General features: G+C 37.7%; 1 protein-coding gene across 4 annotated transcripts in view; it reads right to left on the bottom strand.

Moving 5' to 3' along the window:
* The window catches only part of PARD3B (par-3 family cell polarity regulator beta), a 423,552-nt gene that overhangs the window by 273,829 nt on the left and 125,748 nt on the right, over nt 1-23,975 (bottom strand). For all 4 annotated transcript variants that reach the window (XM_074145663.1, XM_074145666.1, XM_074145665.1 and 1 more), the window contains exon 3: nt 15,866-16,037. In XM_074145663.1, coding sequence (XP_074001764.1) covers nt 15,866-16,037 — 172 coding nt within the window. The remainder of the gene's footprint in view (nt 1-15,865; nt 16,038-23,975) is intronic.

The following is a 23,975-nucleotide window of genomic DNA, read 5'->3' as shown; positions in this document are numbered from 1 at the left end:
CCTCTTCTTTCAAAATTTGCACAGAAGACCTTCTATTATGGTACCATAGCACCTTCTAAGCACATGTGGATGTCTCAGCCTTATTCACAATACATAGTCTTTGACAAAGCTGATTAGAAGCCCTGTGGTTTTTCTTCCTTAAAGGAAACTCTGTATCATTTAATTTCAAGCCATACAGATCAATCTTTCCCTTTTGCTAGCATTACCCTCAAAAATTAGTAACTATACAGATTCATGGTTAACAGTGTATTTTCTCTGAACTCTTATGTTTTGGAAACATTTTTTTTAACTGCAAATATGGTTGAAACAAGCATATGGTAGAAACTACACTTAGATTTAAATTGGTTACATCAGAAGAAAAAAAAAAAAAAACAGAAGAGAGAAGTTCTGCCATTTGTGCACAATTAAAAGCTGAAACCTTGCATCAACACAACGGCATAAGAAACATCTCCATGCCAGATGTGATCCTATTTTCTTATTTTGCATTTGTTGGGGGTTTTGCTGTTTTGTGTTTTGTTTTTTTTTTAATTTCACCAAAAAGCCATACACAAACATTAAAACATACCCTGGATAGGAATGCATTTTGCCTCACTTCATTTAAGCCTTGTGGCAGACCAAAAATCAGCATTTGACGTTAAGAGGGGGCTAACGAACCAGATATGATGGGTTTAAGAACACTGTGCAACCTCAGATAAGTACTGTAAGGTCTGGAGTTCAGGATCCAAGCATGGTCAGGTGAACAGTGGAGCTACATCTGTCCCTCCTGGGATCCCCCTAAACTCTTCCAGGTCTCTAGGCTCTGAGTTCTGGAATCAAAATTGATGCCTAAATTTAGACAGCTAAGTATTACTCAGAGCGACCACTATGACAAATAAAGCTTATTCCAACCCTTCCTTAGATTCGCTCTTTTGCTCTTAAGTCTACTTGCTCAGGAAAGCACAATTCACCTCCAAGCTGAAATCCTTTTATTCTTTGGGATTTAGGTTGCAGGTTGCTGTTACAGGACCAAATTCAGAAAACTGCTGAAGACAACCAGAGCTTATCACCCACAAGCATATTTGGTAGGCTGTGCTATCTATAATGCAGTCAAATTATGTACTAAAAATTGATTTTAGCATTGCTTAGGGTGTAAACACTCTCAGATGACCTGTGTAAACTGACAAATCAAGCAACATCGGAAACGCAAGCACATGCATTGGCACTGCATCAGTGGCAGCCAACATACGAGGTTGGTTTGTTTGTTTTTCCAGGGAAGAAGGAAGAACTATTTTAGAAGAGAACAAAAGATACACTTGAACAGAATACCATAAGTGGGTAGAAAGAGATTTACAGTAAGTCACCTACACAGTTAAAGTCATAATTTTAATTTCTGCTCCTGCATATAAAAATGCTGACTATGATGGGAAAAAAGCTGTCCATCAAGTCCGTATCAAACTGTCAACTGTTAAAGGCCATATCAATGACAATTACTCTGCTGCCTGCTTCCAAATTACACTTGCACGGACAGACAGACCAATTATTTTCTCACCTGCATGTGCTTCAAAATATTTTTTTAGAGCTCCTTCTGAGGAAATCACAACAAAATTTCAAGTCAGAGCTGAAACAAAACACCCTAAATACTATATGCATGCACACACAAATGTGAAATTGCATTTAGGCATAGACAGTTCTTGGCTGGAAGATCTCTGAAGAGACACAACAAAACCAAACACCACTTAAAGTAGAAGGTCAGAATGACTTTTAAACTGGTCCTTTCATGATACAATTCAGACAGTGGAAACAAAATATTACAAGCAGGATATTAATTTGTTTAAATATAGGAAATGTCATTAATATATGTCTATTTTGCTTCTTTGTATCAGAGAATTTTCACATTAACAGGCATACAGAGAGTTCTGCCAGTCAGCAGTTTTTCAGAGCACTAAGCAATCAGTGTGGGTAAATTTGGTCACCCTCAGATTTATTGCTTACCACCACCTGAGGCATCATATAATGGTTCTGCCATGTACTTAAAATGTAGCTGACATTGGCTTGTACATTCTACCTTGTGATACGACTGTACCAATTCTTTTTTATTTTTTTAAATATGTAATGCTCTGACGATGTGACTTTTATGTTTAAAGCTAACTCAAATTGCTCATAATAGCACCTATCAATACAATTTCAGATCTACAGCTATCTGTTCTTTCCAAAGTGCATACTGCACTTTTTAAATTCCCACGGATACAAGATTAGATTAATGAACTAGGATGATGTAACAGTTAAGACAACTGACTTAAATCTATAAACAGATGAAAATCTATTTCCAGCAAGCTCTCTCTTTTACATATTAACCCAGTGCAGAACAAAGTATTTCCCTACCACTCTAAATGCAGTGTACTTTTTCCTACAAAGAAAAATAAAAGCAATCATCTACAAGTGAAAAAAAAAAAAGTGGAAAAAAAAAAAGTGGAAAAAAAAAAAGTGGAAAAAAAAAAAGTGGAAAAAAAAAAGTGAAAAAAAAAAAGTGGAAAAAAAAAAGTGGAAAAAAAAAAGTGGAAAAAAAAAGTGGAAAAAAAAAGTGGAAAAAAAAAGTGGAAAAAAAAAGTGGAAAAAAAGTGGAAAAAAAAAGTGGAAAAAAAAAGTGGAAAAAAAAAGTGGAAAAAAAAAGTGGAAAAAAAAAGTGGAAAAAAAAAGTGGAAAAAAAAAAAAGTGGAAAAAAAAAAAAGTGGAAAAAAAAAAAAGTGGAAAAACAAAAAGTGGAAAAACTGGCTTCACATGGCCTGGATGAGCATACAATCCGCTGGGTCAAGCAATGGCTGACTGGAAGGTCCCAAAGAGTGGTGCTCAATGGATTTAAATCCAGCTGGCGGCCGGTCACAAGTGGTGTGCCTCAGGGCTCAGTGTTAGGACCATTTCTGTTTAATGTCTTTATTGATGATCTTGACAAGGACATAGGGTGTATCATCAGCAAGTTCGCAGATGACACCAAGCTAAGCAGGAGTATTGATTCCCAGGAGGATAGGGAAGCTCTACAGAGAGACCTAGATAGATTGGATCATTGGGCCAAAATCAATGGCATGAGTTTGAACAAGGGCAAGTGCCAGGTTCTGCACTTGGGCCACAACAACCCCAAGCAGCGCTACAGGCTTGGGGAAGTGTGGCTGGAAAGCTGCCTGGAAGAAAGAGACCTGGGGGTTCTAATTGACAAGCGGCTGAATATGAGCCGGCAGTGTGCCCAGGTGGCCAAGAAAGCCAATGGCATCCTGGCTTGTATTAGAAATAGCGTGACCAGCAGAAGTAGGGAGGTGATTGTGCCCCTGTACTCAGCACTGGTGAGGCCACACCTCGAGTATTGTGTCCAGTTTTGGGCACCTCAATACAAGAGAGATATCGAGGTGCTGGAGCGAGTGCAGAGGAGGGCAACAAAGCTGGTGAAGGGCCTGGAAGACAAATCATATGAAGAGCGGTTGAAGGAGCTGGGACTGTTTGGTATGAGGAAGAGGAGGCTGAGGGGAGACCTCATCACTCTCTACAACTACTTGAAAGGACACTGTAGAGAGGTTGGTGCTGGTCTCTTTGCACAGGTAATTAATGACAGAACAAGAGGGAATGGCTTCAAGCTCCAGCAGGGTAGGTTTAGACTGAACATTAGAAAAGAATTTTTCACAGAAAGAGTGGTCGGGCATTGGAATAGGCTGCCCAGGGAGGTGGTTGAGTCACCATCCCTGGATGTGTTTAAGAGACGTTTAGATGTGGTGTTGGGGGATATGATATAGGGAAGAACTTTGTAGTGTAGGGTAGATGGTTGGACTCGATGATCCCAAGGGTCTCTTCCAACCTGGATGATTCTATGATTCTAAGTAAAACCCATTCTTCAAAAAGAATAATTTTCTCTGGTTGCACATGCCGTAACATACTAAGTCAGACTTTAGTTACGAAGCACAAGAACTGTTCTTACAGCTTTTATGACCAAAATGAAGTTTCTTTGGTGCTGTCATTGTCAAGAAATGACAACCACCTAATGAAACCACTATGGAATATTTACATTTACACCTTTTGGATTTTCAAAGATGGACACTTAATAATCACCTTTGTACATTATTTCAGTAATAAAGTTAATCTAGATCCCATTTTCAGGGTCAAAATCCACATCCACATGAAAAGTTAACCACTTCCCACCTTAAGGCACTAGGATAAGTATGTAGGTACAGAAGATGTGCAAGTAACACTGCTACTTTCTCCCTCTTTCAGAATTTCTCTCAAGAAAGTTTCCAGCTGAAGGACGTGATCAGTTTGGATCTTAACTAGGTATTCTTTTCTTACACTTAAGGTCACAACACACATCAGATCTAGACTAATTTCAGGATCTTCTCACGTCTGTCAATGCAGTGCTCCTATTTTCAGCTCCTCATGAGACAGACAGGGAATGTGCAGAGTTACTAGAGTGCTGGGAGCACCATGACTCCACTCTCATGGATGTTGGCTGCAAATACCACGTAGAAGAGCCCAGGCAGAAGGGAAGGAGCTGTAGCAGAATCCCCCTGGTGCAAGGATTAATCACCTCACTCACAACAGGGAGTTGTGATTTTTTTTCCCAACCCAAGCTCTAGGAAAATGTGCAACTCTTATCCTTGCTGGGCAGACTAATTAGGAGCTTTGTGAGAACACACTGGCTATTACCAACAAGAATCAGCACTTTTCACTACAGGTCAAGCTTTCTTTTATTCTTGTCCAGGTGAAACATCCTTGTGAATCACACCATCATTGTGCCCCCACTGACTGATCCTCAGCCTCCAAATTCCAGCTTCAGACACAGGATTAAAAATTAGAACAGCTTCATGCATTTTCTAAGTATCATTTGGAAAACAAAAATAATTTGTGTTATATTAGAATTTACACACACACACAAAGTTTTTTGGTCAGGGGATTGGGGTTTTTGTTTTGTTTTTTTAAATGTAATCTCTTTTAAATGGCATTCAGACATCAGTGGAAACTGAACTTTAGATATACTTAAAAACACCAGTCACCATAGTCATCCAACTTGCTGAACACGGCAAAAAGCATTCATCTTATTAAACAGAATGTTTTTTAAGCAGCATATTATCTGTAGTTACTGAATTTAAATCAATCATTTTAGGCTAATATATCCTATAAGATTTTAAAACTAATAGATCTCAGACTCTCGCACCTCATTTTTATTCAGAGATTGAAAGGTGAAAATAAGCATTTCTTCTATTTCAATTCCCAGCCCATTTCTCAACTTCAAATTAAATACTTAATGAACTGCACTAGTTGAATAAACTGTCACAAAGAAAATATTCTGTGCACCTGCAGAAGAGGCCACACTGCCAAAAGCTGGTTTAGCACTTCAGCTAACATCAGTTACAGGTGCTTATGCAGTCACTTTTCCACAGTTCAACGGTTTAATTTTCTTTAAAACTTTGGCAGCTAAACTGTACAGCTTGAATATCACTTTGGTAGCATTTTATTGCTAGCAGTAGAATAGTAAAATATGTTTTTTGAATACTTTAATGGTATTTTAAAAGAATATCACAAATTATGGCATTAGTATGGGCTTTTGTAATATTCAAATATGACCTGTGTTTTATATACCTGATCTAAATTAAGATCTTTTTCTGGTTTGACCTTTCCTTAAAAATGAAGTTCTATTATGATTATTTTCTATTCTGGTCATGGTAAACTAGTTTTAGCCTGAAATTTCAAGCTTCTTCCTACAAATATAAAATACATTAAGACAAAATAATGAAATCTCCTGAACTTAAAACTTTCTGGGAGGTTTCAAGGAACTATAAGACTATAAAAGCAGCTATATCGGGTCCAACTCACCCATTATCTCGTACCTACCAGTAGTAGCAAATACTCAGGGAGAGGGCATAACAAAGTGTTGTATCCTACCAGCTTGCAAAAAACTGAGGTTTGAAAACTTCTCAAATCAGAGTGGCATCTAGACCATATTTTAACAGTCACTGGTGAGCCACCTTCTGTGAATTTGTCTATTTCTATTATAACTCATTGATTTTTGGCCTGCAACACCAAATTACACAATTTAGTTGAATCCTTCATGAAAAAGTTAGTTTAGGGTTGTTTTGCTTTGTAATCTCTTGAATGATAGTTTTGTTTGATACTCCTAGTTTTTACATGGTGAGGAAAGCGAATAATCATTACCTATAATTCTGTCTTAATTAATATGGTAAGATGACTATTTCTGTAGGAAAATTAAAAAAAGGACTCAATCACAGAGGGTCATTTGTCCCTTTTAGCAGGATGGTTAAGAAGAGATGACCAAAATACTCCGCAGGATTAATCTTTCCAGTGAACATACTACATCTTTCTTTTACTAAATGTCTACAGTAAACAGACTTCCATGTAATGAAGCAATGAGGTACCAAGAAAGCAAAACATAAATCAACAGCCAGTGTGTCTATGGGAAAATTGTGCAACATATTGGGAGGGAGGTGCATCTTTTGCCAACTATGTTCAGGAGTAGTAAATACACAACTCTCCATTTCACTTGGCTGAGATTCTAGGTATCTGTTGTGAGAAACAATCAAAATCTAAAGTGGCACTTCAAAGTAAAGAGACAAAAAACTATCAACGAAGGCTCTTGAAAGGGTAAATTAGATAGAAAGCAATGAAAAAAAAACTACATGGCAACGGGCAAACTGAATCATTTAACTGTTATTTGCATCTTCTCTAACGATGACTTTCATAAAGACGGGTTCGTCTGTACACTGGAACATGTTCATACGGAAGCAAACAGTAAACAATCATTAGCAGACAAACATTTCAAAAAAATGTGTAAAACTATATCAGTTTGGTTTCTTAAGAAAAAAAGTGTGATCTACTACCTCAAGATCTTTTGTTGGAAGTAATTTTTTTTTTTTAACACTTGGACAATTTCAAACTATCAATCAGCCAAGCTTAGCGGGCTCATTTTCAACATGAAATACACTATTCTGCCATATTGCCTCAGAGCTAATACAGCACATAGAACTGCAGGGATTTATAAACGCACAAACACACTCCTTTGTCTTACCTAGCACTATAGTGTACAGACAGAGATTGCACTATAGCCTTCCAGTATGATACTATACCATAGCCTTTTAAAACGTTCAGCTACAAATATTTAGCTTATGAAGTGGGTTGGTCTGTTTCTTTTTAAGAGATACTACCTTTGAAACTAGCTATGCATCGTAACAATATACAAATACTCACAAAACCAGCAACATCACAAAATTAATAGAATAGACAAAAATTTTAGGAGAAACACTGCCATCAAATAAAGTGTGTCAAAAAGCAGCACAGACTTCTGTAATAGAATTTATTCTATCATTCTAAGCCCCATTCATCACCATCCCCCCAAACCTTCCCTGAGGCAATAAAAGGCTGGAAATGAGCATCTCAGCTAGAGAGCTATTGCAGGAAAATGCGTAACTTCTGATGAAAAAATATTTTTCTCCCTACTTAACCTATTTTCATGGGGATACCCCCATGCCCCAAAGTAAGGCATAGTAAACCAAGTGCAAAGGGAATACAGGCAAGGAGAATAACTGATGAGAAACAATCTTAGGGGAAATCAAAGGCAGAGGGGCTATTAATAAGAAAAGGCGTTCTTCGGTAACCAACTATGCACATAAATTTATTACCTACACTACTACTAAATTCTTGGATATGGGGAAAGGAAAGACTGGCTCATTTTCTAAATGGGCAACCCAAAGACAGAGAAACACATGGAAATTTTTTTATATATATCTTTACAGAAAGCATTACTGTACTCTTTTCCTGCAATACAAAGATAAACTTTAGCTATGCTGGTGCAAAGCTGATTTCCATGAATCAAGGACAAGTAAGCAATACCAAACTTAAGTCATGAGGTCAAAATATACCAAGCCTGCACTCTGACTGAAATGAAAACTTATCTTCAAACCTTTAGCTTGCCTGAGAACAGAAACCATTTGTTTTAGGAACACAAATAGACTTTAATTGATCATCACAATTCTTTAAAACCAGATTAAACTGAATGCTGCAGAGGAGAAAAATCTATCAAGTACAGTGTCATCCTCACAACACCTATGACAAACAGCTCAGAACATTTGATATCATTACTATGAGAACAGCCTTCCAGTGCAGAGAAAGAGAATAAAGATATATTTGCTTAAGGAAATAAGCAGTATTGCCTCAAACCACAGAAGGCAGCATGTGTTTCTATAATGCATTTCTTTTGAAACCTACCAATTTCAAAATGTTAATTTTCCCTGAGTCATAAAGGAGAGAATTAGTATATGCATGTAGTACACTCAATGTACTGACAAACATTGGAACACTCAGCCAATAAATTGACATTGCAAAGTTAAGATGAACAGGATAGCTTTTATGCAAAAAAAGGTGTCTTTCCTACTTACTCTGACACAGCATGTATGCTGTATACAAGCGTTAGCAACATTTTGTTTTTAAATGAAATTTGCAGCTCATACCTGTTCTCATAACTTTAAAAAACCACCATAATCACGTGGTTTCCTTTGTGTTTAAAAATACACTGTATATCCATGTATCTCAACACCAGCTTGAAAGAGGACGAACCAAATATATGCTGTTTAAAATGCCCCCAAGCCTACATACAATACTTCTACTTCGAAGCAAATGAGAAAGAGAAGGAATTCAGTCCGAGCTCTGAAGTCTGAGCACAGAAGCAGATGACATCATACCCTGGAGGTAACAATTTAAGCCCTATCAGGCCTACCAAGGGAGAAACTTCCAAAGACTCCTGGAAGATACCTTGCCTTCAATTTCCTTGAACTTCAAACTAAGACACTGCCAATGGAAGCATCTCTGTCGACTGACTTAGCAACCCAAACACATAGGGGAATTCAAACTAAATCAGTGTTTTTAACAACCCCATGAAGCACGATTTAAGTTACAGCAAGCCCCAAAACACAGAGAATGTACTTAATCAGCTTAATATATTCCTACACGAAGCCCCTGAAACACCTTCAAGGGAACACCTTCAAGGCAATTCCATAAGAGTGCAAGTAACACGTTAAAAAGACATGGCCACAACACCGACTGCATCAAAATGTAAAATCAAAACTTTTAGGCTGGTACTGTTATTATCCTGTGCTAGACCTACTGAGGGTTGGAGCACACCCAGGTAGCAATCTCTGGTTTTAGGAAACAAATGCCTGCTGCAAAGACACTACATAAAATGTCCAGAACTGAAAGAATTGACTGTTCAAAAGCACAAGTGCCTCAAGATAGCTTGAGCTTCAGCTAAGATTGCCATTCATAAGCTAATTTTAGGAAAGAGACTGTAATCAGCCACTTCAACCATCATTTGCCCCCAAGTCTTCAACCTTCTGTGTATATATATTTATACATAAAAGAAGAAAATCTTCTCAGAGATTTGCTATAAAGCAAAGGCAAGCAAATTTTGAAATACCAAAGTAAGACCTTTCAGAGTGAAAAGCAAGACACTTGCCCTACTTACCAGCGAAAAATTCCGAAGGGAGGCATTAAACACCTATAGTTTACAAGAGAATTTTATAACCTGCTAACAATAACTGATACAAGCAATTATTTCCTTATCTAACCTCAATTTTAACTAAACACTAATAAAGGTATAAAATTTAGCTTCTTAATGAATTTATCATAGTAGCCAAAAATCAAAGTAACCTAATTGTATCTGCTTCCCATAATGCTTGTATTCAGAAAACAGCTTCAGGAATTTTCAACCCGATTCCCAAAGAAACGGTTAAAGAAGAAAGAATAATTAAAACAAAACAAACAAACAAACAAAAAAAAAAACCCAAAACCAATCATCGTGGAGATACCTACACATACCTCACTTTTTTCCTTACCTTAGTATTCAGAAGTGACAAATATCACCAAATACTGTCTGTCTTCCTCCAGGCAAAATCATGACTACTTAACACCAAGGAGAGAAGCAAGAGAAGAGCAACAACTAAGTTTGCGTGCACTCGACCATCATCTATCAAATGAAGCAAACGAAACACTGAGTCAGTTACGAAGGCATTTCCAGCTCAAACTGCCATGTCCATAAAATGGATCCTCCATAAATAAAGTAGTGCTCTCCTTCCTCCCCGTATCAACTGAAAAGGAACAAGCAAACTGACATCATGAAAAAACACAAAAGGCTAAACCTCTTATTCCCCCTTTCCTGCTCCACTACCTACCATGCAGGGAAAACCACTAGAAAAGAACACTAAACTATTAGATGCAAAAGGAAACCAGAAGGGCCAGTAGCACTCTTATGGGTGCACAGAAAGTTACAAGATGGCTTATGAGGGCCAAAAGAACTACAGACATCAAAAACTCAGACAGTTCAGCTAGTTTAATTGAAAAGCCTTATAAGAAATTGAAAACTCACAAAGCACCTGTACTGGCATGTTATATACTTGAAACATTATAATGACGCACTAGTGCTCTTTTTTTTTTTTTTAAAAAGAAAAAAAGGAACATTTCTGAAGTGACTCCGCCTCATGCTCTGCAGGAACAGCTAGCTTGCAGTTGAAGCTAATGATCACACAAAGTATTCCTTATAAACTAATGGTCTATGAAGCAGCACACTTTCACTAGACATTAGCTTAGCAATAGCCTGAAGGGCACTGCCTAAAATATCATGGATGCACCAGGTTCGTGAGCAGATGATTACTGCTGGGTAACCATCTATTTCAAAAAGACTTATTAAAAACCTCTAGTCTGAAGTTGGTAAACATCTAAAACGAATGACTTTGAAAATATTTTAGGAAGATGACATCAATTTACACATAGCCCATTAGTTGCTACCATAAAGTTGTGTTTTACCACTCTACATCGCTAGTTCACTTTTAACATGTATTCTAAAACCTCAAATTATTAGCTAGAGAACCCCAGACAGGACTGTTAGTATCCCTAATATACATAACCCCATCCATCATGGGCTCTCTAAAGATCATAGCGCGCTACAGAAGAATGTCATCCAATATCGCAGCAAAGCTATCTTGAAGATGAGAGAATGACTGTTTAATCAGACATCAGCAACGAAACAGCAGTTTGGAACAGGGAACAAAGGCAGTCAAGTGAGTTAGTCTTCTATGAGTACACAAGTTCAAAAGTGATGCTTAACATACAAGAGCCTTTATGCCAGGCAGAAGGACTGAGGAGCTGAACAGCCAGAAGACCATCTCTAACACAGAATTTTAAAATAAACTCTCACTGGGGTGCAGGTTACCTTACATTTACCATGGGCTAAACTCATGCAGCTAAAGAGTATTCAGCATACTGTGATTTCACTGTTCATGGTAAGGTTTTGTCTATCCACAGTTCTATACCTAAGAAACAAGGTAAAAAAATGGCAATGAAGAATTTACGACAGTCTTTGGGGTCAGAGACATTGCAGTTTACCTCCATGCAATTTTTCAAATGTTAGTCAGCTATTTAGGCATTTCATTGCCTGTATCATTCTTTGCAAACTGTTGTACTGTCCACATCACTAGTGTACTCTGGAAAGTTCTGCTCACAAGAAACAGTCCCACAAGAAAAGCTCTCTCTGCTGCCAGTTCAGCAACAGTGTCTCAATGTTCTCTACTTACCCACCGAAATACCAAGAATCAGTAGATCATTTCTTCACTGTTTAATGGTAGTGTGCATTAAACAGTAGCGTGCTTTTCTAAATTTTGTAATAAATATATATATTAACAGCTGCTTTATTACCATTTGTATTGTAGCATGAAATATATTCTTTATCCAATCACATTTTCAGTCAAATAGGGATTTTATTTTTTTTTTTTACAACAGATCTATATTTAATTGTCAACTGAAACACATACACCAAAATGTTCAGTATTAAAAAAAATTCTTTTTTATTTTGATTGATAGGAAAAATTAAGCACAATTAACAAATCCCTGCCCGCCTTGATATTCTTGTGTACTGTACTTGAATTTTGAGGGAAAAACAGAAAGGGAACTGGAGGTGTAACTGAACCCAAGGCCTCTCTGCAGAATCTACTTCCAGTACTCTTCTGCTCACTAAACCAAAAAAGGGAAGATACTTGGAAAATCTACACTAAATGGAAACAAAATAAGCAATGCCCCTTCCCCCTTTTCAGGCTTCTATAGAGATGCAGCATGACTTGCCCAACCCACCTGAACGAGAATGAAGACAGCACTGGTGCTTCTGAAAAAAACTACAGTCATTGGGTGTACAAAAGTACACGTGACATCAGCATTAGGTTTTCATCTACATCCGAATGCATGATGGCAGGTTTCAATAGAAAGTATTACATCTCCTGAACAGAGAAAAAGTAAACTGTGGAGAAATATGTACTTCATCATGTCACTGTTTTACTAATCGTGCTTAATAGGAAAACACCAGGATGCAAAACCCACTACCAAATTGAGACCTATGTACCTAACACAAGTCAATGACTACGTTTCCCTCAGTAATTTAAGCCCTGAGTATCAGAAACTTCTTTTCAGCTATAAGAAACTATCAGGTATTGCTTACTTTGCAGTCTGAATTCAGATGCTGTCAGCAACACCACCCGATAATCCAGCTCTGAGGGGAGAAGGGGGGGTGTCCAGTCTGCCTGCATCTCACCTTATGTTATGGGCACAGCAGATACTGTGTTCATAAACACTTAAAGTCTTACTGCATTTTTCTTAACACTAAACATAACAACCCACAATATCACCTGTTTGAGAACACTAAGTTAGCTTTAAAAGTAGAGATGTATTGATTTCAGGGAAAAGAAAACAAATAGCTAAATAATTTCTCGAGCTGTTTTAAGGAGATATGTGCCAAGTATTAAGAAAGTAATTTGATAACAAGTAAAATAACAAACTTACTTTTTTGCCCTAAAATTTTTCCAGTGTGTGGAAGCAATGTAAGAGAGAAGGTACTTCTAGCTTTCAAGCCAAATATAAGATTGCTTTTATTGTGCTTCACTCTCAAAGTTACAGGTGACAAAGGGCAAAAGAAGGGTTACTAACCACATAATGGAGGAACTATGATTTCAGACAGAGTCAAGGTGATCAATATTGTAATGAGTATCAACCACAAAAATACCTGAAAGAAGTAACCATACCAACCAATAAAAAAAAAATCCTCCACCATTGCCATTTCTATCTAGCCAGTAAAAGCTTTAAGACCAGATATAATATATGATTAACTTAACATTAATACAATTAATAAACAATTTATGAAAAAGAAAAAAGCTTGAAGGCAGTATCTCAAATGCCTTTTCTAAAATTAGTGCCGATTCTCTCATGCTTGAGAACAACAGTGTTTAGTTTCACATACTTATTAAGCATCAAGCTCTTAAGTATTCTCTGAGCAGATCACTTAGTGGACATTGTTACTACATAAAAACTTGGATCTGGTTTCATAGAATACAAAACATCCAACAGAAATTAACAGCAAAATTTTTTCCACAGTCTGACAGTTTATATAACAATGGATTTCCTGATTTCACCCCTAAAGGCACTCTGCAAAAATACTCTAAAAGGTAAGCACGTGACAGTGTTTGAAACACAGTTCTACCATGGAAAGCAAACGCTTGCTACGTATTTAATCGCATCCTTGCTGCCAAAATAAGACTAGCTTTTAAAAATTATTATTTATTTTTGCTAGCAAGTGGGAGTCAATTCAATAATTAGACAGGGAGTCAGACTACTGTGATTCATGCATCAAGGATATCGATGCAACCAAATTGTCCCTCTATTTCTTAATTTACTTTTCAATTTCCCTCTAGTGGAAATAGGGACATAATTTAAGGTCCGGGGACGTGTACAGCTAACATAAAGGCAAAAATTTAGTCTAAAGAACTGTAATCTGTGATGTAAAATCCAGAGAGAAACAATTAAATTTCAGAGTGCAGTCTGAGTTTATAGGACTGACTGGTAGAAAATCTTTCATTTACCTCGTAAAATTAAAACAATCTGAAAGATAACTATGGAGACAAACACATTATATTTATGTTCTCTACTTTAAGAAGTAAGCACCCATTTAAACTTCAAGTATATATTTGTATTGCACTGAAAACAAAATAGAACCCTAATTGGCTGCTCTTCTCATGTTATGTTTCAGCTCCTCTACATTCTATAGCAGAAGGATTCTATAAATGCTATGAAAACTGAACTACCTGGTAGGTTACTGGTGAGCTCAAGTGCTCCAGCATTTAAGTGTTTTACATATAACTCTGTGAGGTTGAAATACTCCTCTCTCCAACCCTCAACTTACATACAAACCACTTTCATTGATTTTTACTTTTTTTTTTTTTTTTTAAATATGGCTCAGAAGTATACAGAGAATGATCTCTACTTTCTGAAACATGCTAAAACTAGTTTACACAGTGTTATTGAAAAATACACGATAAATGAAGTGACAAACCATTCGACCATTGGACATTTGGCCACAAACTTTTCCATACCTCACATTTACCAAAACCACAGCACAAATACATGCATGTTATGGCAAGAATAAGTCTTTTCCCAAGATTTTTAGGTATAAGAAACTCCTGTGTGTCATTAAATTTAGAATAATTTTTTCTATATTCTAGAATATAGAAAAAACAGATGTGATTCATTAATACAGAAATTTGAATCTAAAAAATTGCATGCAGCTTGAATTTCAATATTTTCTACATGAGGCACAAAAATGAGCACAGGCTTCCATTAGAAGTTAAGTTACACACCCTCATCCAGCAAGCTTTATTAGAAGTTTTATTTTACCTTGTTTTTGTTAATCAGCCTTTTCCTTTAAAAATGCCATTAAAATAAACAGACAAGTGAATATTCAATTTCTGAAGTCGTAATCAGACTAACATCTAGAGGTAGTATTCCTATCCTTACCCCACCCGCTTACACTCAGAAATTTTATTACACACCATTCGGAGACTGCTAACCGTACCCAAGAATACAGGGTGAATTGGATGATGAGCTCTGGTGGAATGCAGAGAAGTCTCTCCTGAGTGTCATTCATTTGTTAAATGCTGTCAGTGTACTACTGCTATACAGGCAGACAGTAAGAGGATTCACCTTCAATCTGTTTTTGAAAGCTTCTATGCCTAGTATCTAGGTGACAGCTTAACCTGCTCTCAGTCCAAGAAAGTATTTCAAACTGCTTTGTGTTTAACGTACAAGACTCCAGATTTTTATAATTGGAAACCAGTGTCTGAACTCTTGGCCTGCCAGGCACACTGAAACAACACAGGCAACCAGAGTTGAAGCACTTCACGTAGTACCCTCTGATTTAAGAGGGACTTAAGCAGAAGCCTCTCCTAATTGGAGTTTGCTCACCTTAAACTCAGATAGGCAAATAGACTCTGCTGTGCAACTTCTTCAAAGGCAAAGAGCTGAACTGTTTGCAACCAGTGTCTCCTTTCTGCCTGCCAATCCCAAAACAGGGCACTACCTCAGATAATCAGAAGTATTTGCACACAGCAGTTTAACACTCATTCAATCCGTGTTCCTCAACAAAAACGATGAGGTTTTTTTCAATGACTTTGTTATTTGAAAATAAGTTTTTTCTCTTCCACTCTCAGAAGATTACAATGAAGGACTGTCAGCAACCTACCCAGTCAAGGAAAGGAGAAAAAAAGAGACCCAGCTGTACGGATGGGCATAGCATATACCAGGATACAAAGCTCAGGTGCAAATTTGCCATGCTCAGTTGCAGCCTTCAGCATGAAAAGACCAACTTTTGTCATTACAATTGCCTTTACTGAAGCCCAAGGCAAACAATGATGTGCTAAAAAACTAAATACGTAAAATCGGACTACAGACACGCTCAGAGAAAAAAAGAAATACAAAAGTACTATTTATTGGTCAAAAAATTAAAAAAAATAACCATGCAAGATATACATACCCAGTTTTAGGGCAGAAGGAGTCACTTCAATCTCACCACCAATTGGCTGAAAGGCAGCCAGCTGAGCTGCTACCTCCGTCTCAAAAGAGTCTGGGCTATTTCTGTCTGTCACATTGCCATTGGTGCCATCAGTCTTATGGTGATTTTCTTGCTCATCATAAACAGCAATCAGCTATCAAAACAAAAGATAAACCAGTTTGTATATTTTAAGTATTCACAAACATCACCTGCTTTTTTCTAAAAGCAAAATTAATCCTTCATTGGGAGTACAAATGTAATGATTTTATTTCAGAACAGCCGACAGTAAACACACAGATTCAGGAAAGCATGTGCATTTGTGTTTAAATGCATTGACTTCAATATGACTTAAGTATATATTTCAGCACCGTCCTCTGCTGGCGTGCTTTTCTCAGAATTATCATGCTACCATAAGTGAGCATTTCACATTGTTCCAAAAACATTTAGGGCTGAACATACTTAAAAACACAGAAGAGCATTTAATTCTTGGGGGTGGTGGGTTGTTACTGTTTTAAAAATATGTAATGCTACTGACTGACACACTGCCCAAAGGTAACCCAACCATGGAAGCTGTACTGAACAAGAAGATATATGTTTTATTTATAAGTACATAATAACTACGTTCCAAGGACAAGACACATCCAGCACAATGACAGAGTGTGGAATTTCCATAATCACCCAACCTATGCCTCTGTAAGGATGGCTCAACTAGGCACACGTACACACACGTCTCTACCATCTCCTCGCATTCTCTCCTGCAAGCTTGTACCAGATACATCGCTTCTGAAAACTCTCTCAGCCAATGGCTCTTCCACAACTTCAGGCACACAGGAAGGTCAGGATTAAGCAACAACAGACTGCAAAGTCTGCTGTCCAAACTCACATTAATGTTGACATGAAAATGATAAACACCAGAAAAATCATTTTTTGCCTCAGTTAACCTGGCCTTTCACAGGGATGTTCCTTTTGGTCCCTGCTAATATGAAGTGATCATATAACATGTATACAGCTTCATCAACAAGTGACTTGGACACATGCGGCTGAGTGTAAATTGTGTTACAGTTCCAGGAAGCGAGTTAGCTGTGTTAGAGTTTCAGGAAAACAATAAAAAAAAATTTAATAATTCCCATTGAAACTAAACAAATTAGAAGACTTGCTGTTCTCAATCACTTGATGGGACAATTGATGCTCCAAAGCCCTCTTGGAGAGAGGATGAGGTAACAGCAGCAGTTTCAAGCACTTTTCCTTCCCCACTTCCTGATGTGGCACAGCTCTCATGCCATACAACAATAAACACTTTTGCCTAATAAGCTTTGTATAAGATATCTTTGTCTTAAGATGTTAATTTATTTCACTTTTTCTGAACTCCTTAGGATTAACCTAAGGTTTTTCTTAGTTAATCCTGAAAAAGACCACAACACATACAACTAGTTAGGCAATATTGAGATATACAAAGACACAATTTTATAGAGTTTACTACTTTCTCTCTGTGTTATTTTAAGGCATGCATACACACTCTTTATATAAAAATATTAGTACATCAAACCTCCTCTGAGGCTTCCATGACACGTGTCAAAAATTATATCCTATGATAAGTAGTATTCTGAAACAAAGAGACGAACATTTAAAGGAATTCATTTGCCTAAGGGAAAGAATGAATGTATGAGGGGGAAAAGAAAAGAAAAATGAAAAGAAAAATCCTGAAGTGCTTCTAAGAAAGAAACTGACATTTTCAGGTCTTCCACTCATTTATAATTTGGTTGCTAGAAATATGTCAGCTCGTATTTACCAATGCATATTTCAGAAACACACAAACCCCTTTAAATAATTTGGTAGAAAACTTGCTTTCCTTTTCCATATGGAGCCTTTTTCCTTTCCGTGGCCTCACAAATAGCTCTTACAACATCCAATTTGGCTTTTTTTTTGTCCAAAGCATATAGGAAACACTAACCCAAATAACAAAGACAACTGTCTGTGTACCTTATTGCTATACAATGAACATTCATCTGAATTCATCACCAAGACATCGTTATGCCCCACAACTACATACAGCCAAAAAGGCCGCCATAGAGACAGACACCAACAGACTATGGCAATTTTCTCCAGTACCAACAACAAAAAAAATATCTGTGGTGTCTTTTGTTTATTTCTAAAATGACTATTCATGTACATATTATTATGGAAGCCCATCACGATTCAAGGAGTTCCACAACTGTTGCCCATCAAAAGGTTTGCTTTCTCAATTTCACTTTTGATGTGGAAACTTAATTTTTAAGAAAGCAGCAGTTACTAATGAAGAGGAAATTTGAGATTATGTAGGACCCTGACACTGAAAGCACTTTAGATAATAGTAGGATATGAAGTTCGCATGACCATCTGCAATGCAGAAAAGAGTAAATGGAGCTCAGCTGTGATTTGACAGGAATAAACAAGTGAATTCCTCAGCTGGACCAAGCTAAGTTTCCCCACGGTTTCACACTCTAGCATAGTAAATCCTACATTAAGTTGTAATATTCTACACTTGCTGCCCCAGGATGCTGCAGAAATCAAAAGTAGGGATTGGCTCAAAAAAATTAGACAACCTGATAGAAAATACCAGCAAGAACTGTTAAATGGAAATACACAAGCACTACCTCAGACTCAAAAACTCCCAAAACATGTAGTGGTGAAAATCAGAAAGGTAAGCCAGAAGAACACTGATATTAGAATTACCCTATTTCTATATATTTTCTTACACTGTTTTCCACTGGTCATCAGGAGAGACCAGAGCAGCAGTCTGGCCTTGCACTGCCACTCCTGCTGGCACATATATTAAGTGGTTAAACAGTACTGTTTAACATCTTTGTCAGCAACATGGACAGTGGGATTGAGCGCACCCTCAGCAAGTTTGCAGATGAACCAAACTGTGTGGTGCAGTTGACGCATCTGAGGGACAGGATGCCATCCAGAGGGACTTCGACACACGCTTGAGAGGTGGGCCTGTGCAAACATCATGAAGTTCATCAAGGCCAAGTGCAAGGTCCTGACGTGGGTCGGGGCAATTCCAAGCGCAAATACAGGCGAGGTGGAGAATGGTCTGAGAGTAGCCCTGAGGAGAAGGTCTTAGGGGCGTTGGTTGATGGGAAGTTCAACGTGAGCTGGCAATGTGCACTCGCAGCCCAGAAAGCCAACAGCATCCTGGGCTGCATCAGAAGCATGGCCAGCAGGTCAAGGGAGGTGATTCTACCCCTCTACACTTCTCTGGTGAGACCTCACCTGGAGTACTGCATCCAGCTCTGGGGCCCCCAACAGAAGAAGGGCATAGACCTGTTGGAGCAAGTCCAGAGGAGGGCCACAAAAATGATCGGAGGGATTGAGCACCTCTGCTATGAGAACAGGCTGAGAGAGTTGGGGTTGTCCAGATCGGAGAAGAGAAGGCTCCAGGTAGACCTTATTGCAGCCTTTTGGTACTTAAAGGGGGCTTATAAGAAAGATGGGCATAAACTTTTTAGCAGGACCTGTTGTGATAGGACAAGGGGTAATGGTTTTAAACTGAAAGAGGGTAGATTTAGACTAGATATAAGGAAGACATTTTTTTACGATGAGGGTGGTGAAACAATGGAACAGGTTTCCCAGAGAGGTAGTAGATGCCCCATCCCTGGAAACATTCAAGGTCAGGTTGGATGGGGCTCTGAGCAACCTGATATAGTGGAAGTTGTCCCTCCTCATTGCACAGGGGGTTGTACTACGTGACCTTTAAAGGTATGTATGCCTGTATGTGCCTTGAGCTTAAGTTATGGCTGATGTGTTCAAATGAGTCAACCAGCAGCGGGCCTAGGACATTAGTGAATGACCCTATCTCCAGAGGGTTTTGGGTGTTAGTTTTGTATGATAACCTCACCTGCAGAGGGCCCAGGTTAAAATAAAGTTTTGATTGTAACAAAAACTTTGTTGTGTCCTTGCTCCACCAAGGATCCTTAAAGCACCTGCCATAGTGTTGGGTGACACTTCCCAAGAACTAACAGGTTACAACTCAAATAACTGCCTTAATAGCCAGTAAAAAATTAGTTTGGTTCAGGCAAAATGACATATAGAAACCACAATGTCTGAAAGCAGATAAAACCCTCAGGTCTTCACCTGCCTAATTATATGGAAGGATTGCAAATGGTTTGATGATTGTATCAATTCCGCTTTCAAGAAGGTTCAGCAGATAGGGACACTCACATCAGCTCCTCTCCTCCCAACTCCCACAGTAGAGTCAGGAGAAAAAGATGCCTCTGTCACCACTCCTCTTCCCAGCCCCCACCTAATCCATGGCAGTGCTCTGTTTCCATACTCCAAGCTGGAGCAGGCAGGGCACAGGTGCAAGCCTACAGCAGGGAAACACCTGCAATACAGCTCAACAAATAGCTGGAAGAAGTCTTCTCAGAGCTAAACCACACAGCCCTCACACTCATCTGAAAGTGGGGAAGTTTCTTACGGCTGGCATTCCTTGAAGGACTTCAGTGAAAAGCCCGCAGTTCCCTAGTCTACACCTAGGCAGTATTTTGACAGAATAAAAAACCAAGGAAAATATATTTCTTTACAGTACAGAACACACCATTAAGTAACATGATCTAGAGTTAAACTCCCCATTTTTTAGAGGGTGTGGAAAGGAGATACTTCCAGTACTGGATGTGGTGGTAGCAAAGATGCAATATGGTAGCAAAGAAGCAAAGATGGTTTTTCCTCACCAATGAAATAAACAGCCATTTGTCTTCTAAAATGTTTATTCAGTAAAGAACTCCTCGAGACTGCAGTTGCAGGAGCACCTTATCAGTAGCAATTCTAACATTATAAATACACTGCTAATCAATCAATGCATTATAAATATCAGCTTCAGCCTTTTGGAGGGAATGAATACAATTAAGATTATGTAAATTAACTATTCAGAAATAATTGTAGTAATTGACTTCTCATTTCCAGTATGGGAAATTCTTTAATTGGAACAGACTGTAAATCTCTTCTGATGGAAAAGAACTTCAGGACACATTAAGAAATCCCCCACAAACATATCATGAAAACAACATTGATTGCAACACTAATTTTCTATTTACCAGTTCAATATTTATAAATAGGTCAGCCGGTTTATTCTTTTTTTTAAACACATTAAAATATTACTCCTGACATTTGTAAACTGTAGAAGTTATGCTAGTACTCTGCTGCAGTTTTGTACACTTGCTGTTCGTAAGCATCTTTGTTTTTTATAAGATCAAAGAATATGAATATTTACCATAAAAGATATCTATGTATTTCTATATAGGTAAAATGGTTCCAACCCCAGTATTGTTGTAATTTCCTATTAACAACCTACCAGCTATCTAGACAACCAATAAATTATCAAAACTTAGCACTTATCTGTCATTTTTGATTACTAAACTCCTCCCTACTTATATTGATGTAGTCATAACATAAGCAGTAATAATGAAGTGTGCTATTTTATTAGCATTTTTGTTGATCATTAAGTGGTGTTGCAAGGCAACATAGGCAAATTTTAACTTTGTGTGGTGTCCTGTGGTACAGCTCTTCCAATATTTTACTGACAATTCAATTGCAAAGCTTGCAGAACATTAAAACAAGATTACGTAAAAATAGAGAAAGTGTTCCCACATATCTGTGCTCCCATGTGAAATGTTAACATTCTCCAGGAGCTCTCAGTCCTTCCAAAACCAGTTGCACTCTACGCCATAAGCCCAAGCTGCAGGACTGTGTTTGAGTGCATGGCTCATAGCCCTACACTGCAGCCACGCTTCACTGTCTACTGGGGTATACACCATCCACACAAGAAACAGTAAAAAAAAAAAAAAAAAAAAAAAAGAAGTCCTTCCAAATGAAAATTGTAACAGTTTTGTTTTAGCGCTTGCTAATTCAGCTCAATTAAATATAAAAAATTTCATGGGGCCTCATAATTTTGAAGACAAACATCCTCACCTTTGAACAATTAGCAGAACTTTACAGATCTTGCTTTAAGGCACTTGTCTGCTAAACCAGAAACAGCTGACTTTCCATTGCCCTATACACCAATTTAAATAAAAGGTTTCATAATTATTTCTCTCTTCAAACTACAATTTTGACAACTAGATTACTGTTAATAAGGTTAAAACCCGTATGTTTTACTAGCTTTTCTGTACTGAATTAAAAAATAGACACCACTATTTCCTTTTTGACCCCAAACACCAGGCATGTACACAAGATACGGCCAAATAAAAGCTTGCTTGCAATTAAATTAATCACCTTTCAATTACTGTCAGGGTAAAAATCACTAAAAGAAGTTCTCAGTCATAGGCTAGCATCAGTATGTGATTGAAAAGATGCAATTTTCAACAGCTGGAATAATACATTCAAAAGCACAAAAGGGAATTATATGCTCAATTTGTATTAAATTTTTCATTCATGTTGAATGGAAATCCTTCCTCTTAATTTTTTCACATTCAAAACTTTATTTACATTCTCTGCTCTTACTACTTCTTCTCAGAAGGTAATGAAATTATCAGTTTCTTCAAGACATGTTTGTTTCCCATTAAGATGCTCCCTATCCATGACTTCATTCAAATGCTCATTTAAGAGAAAAGCCTGTGTTTGTTTTAACCGTACCTGTACTTCTGAGCCCCAGTGCTCCTGTGGGAGTGACTCTTAGTTACTTACAAAATGATGCTGCAAATAAATTCTCCATTTTTTGAGTCAATTAATAAAGACTTTTCATACAAAGCGCTCATATCTCAACAATGAGCTGTCAGGAGTGGTGAATGAACAGCTTCGTGACTATTTCATCAAACTTTGTGGCACAACAAGAAGCAATGGCTCCATCTACAACAGAAAATGAAGTTCACCACATTATCACACTACCTTGCTCTTTGATCCCTCAATTTGGGATCTGTAGGATTTAATCTCGTATATATCCCTGAACACATAACAAAAAGGTAGAAAGACACACAGTATTTCTATATGTAATGCACTGATACCAGAAAACAGCAAAGTTCAAAATACAATTTAAAAAACAATTTTTAAAAAAATCAAAAGAACTTCAATTCTCCACAGGTGCTTAAACTTGCAAACAACCAGACACAGATGGAGAAAGGCTGCATGTGACAGCAGCCTATATATGACCAATGTAGGAATGGAAAAGGGATCCTTTCCTCTTTTCTTTTTTTTTTTTTTTTTTCTTTTTTTTCTTCTTTTTTCCTCCTTTCTTTTAGCAAGGTCAGCTCTTTACTCCAGCCATCTAAGACGCTCAAGCACCAACACAATATAAAGGCAAAGTTACCTCTTCAGCCAGCAGTTTGCACCAGCCCATCTTAAATTCAAAATCTGACATCTACTTTGAGGCTGCTATGGCCTGACTTCGCTTTTTCCCCAACCACTAGTTTCTACTGCTCCTTCACACAAGTGCTACAACTTGCTAGGTCCATGGTGAGTCAGAGTTCAGGGAACTAAACCAGCAAGAAAGAAATGCAACTCTTCATCCTCCAGCTGCTTCAACTCTGAACCACGCAAAGCAAATTTCTGTCAACACATCACTTAGTTAACATCTTCTTAGACTACCATTGTCCGTAATCTTGCAGTAAGGGACGTATCTCTGTCTGTTTTAACGAAGATGGAAAAATATTTGTGCCCCTGCTCCCATGACACCACACACTAGAGTGCTGTGCACAGACATGAAGTCTGAACACAACAGCAGGAACAACATTTCTGCAGTTCTCTCATGGAGTTCATCTTCCTAATAGTAACTATTCTACGGGCACAGGTTATACTTTTAACTTATGCCCACAAGGGGACAAGAACACTTGAGATTGAGGCAAGAAGACCAAGAGTAAAGTATACTATATGCTGAACAAAAAAACTTCATAAAGCCACTGTGGAAGTTTTATCAGAACTCCACAAATTCATTAATGTAAAATCAAATTTTATATATTGCTTCTAAAAGACTCCTGTTCAAATGGTTAAAAGATGAAAGGTTGGTAACAGCGCAACATAGACAGAACTAAGGTAATTAGGGTACCTCAAAAATGGATGAAAGTGTTATTTAATTTTTCAATTTAAAACATTCCTGGAGCTCTACAGCCTTTCTTCAATG

Source organism: Numenius arquata, chromosome 3 (genome assembly GCF_964106895.1).
Source record: "Numenius arquata chromosome 3, bNumArq3.hap1.1, whole genome shotgun sequence".
NCBI lineage: Eukaryota > Metazoa > Chordata > Aves > Charadriiformes > Scolopacidae > Numenius > Numenius arquata.
The sequence above is the reverse complement of the archived record's forward strand: the minus strand, read 5'-3'. Positions and strand labels throughout refer to the sequence as shown.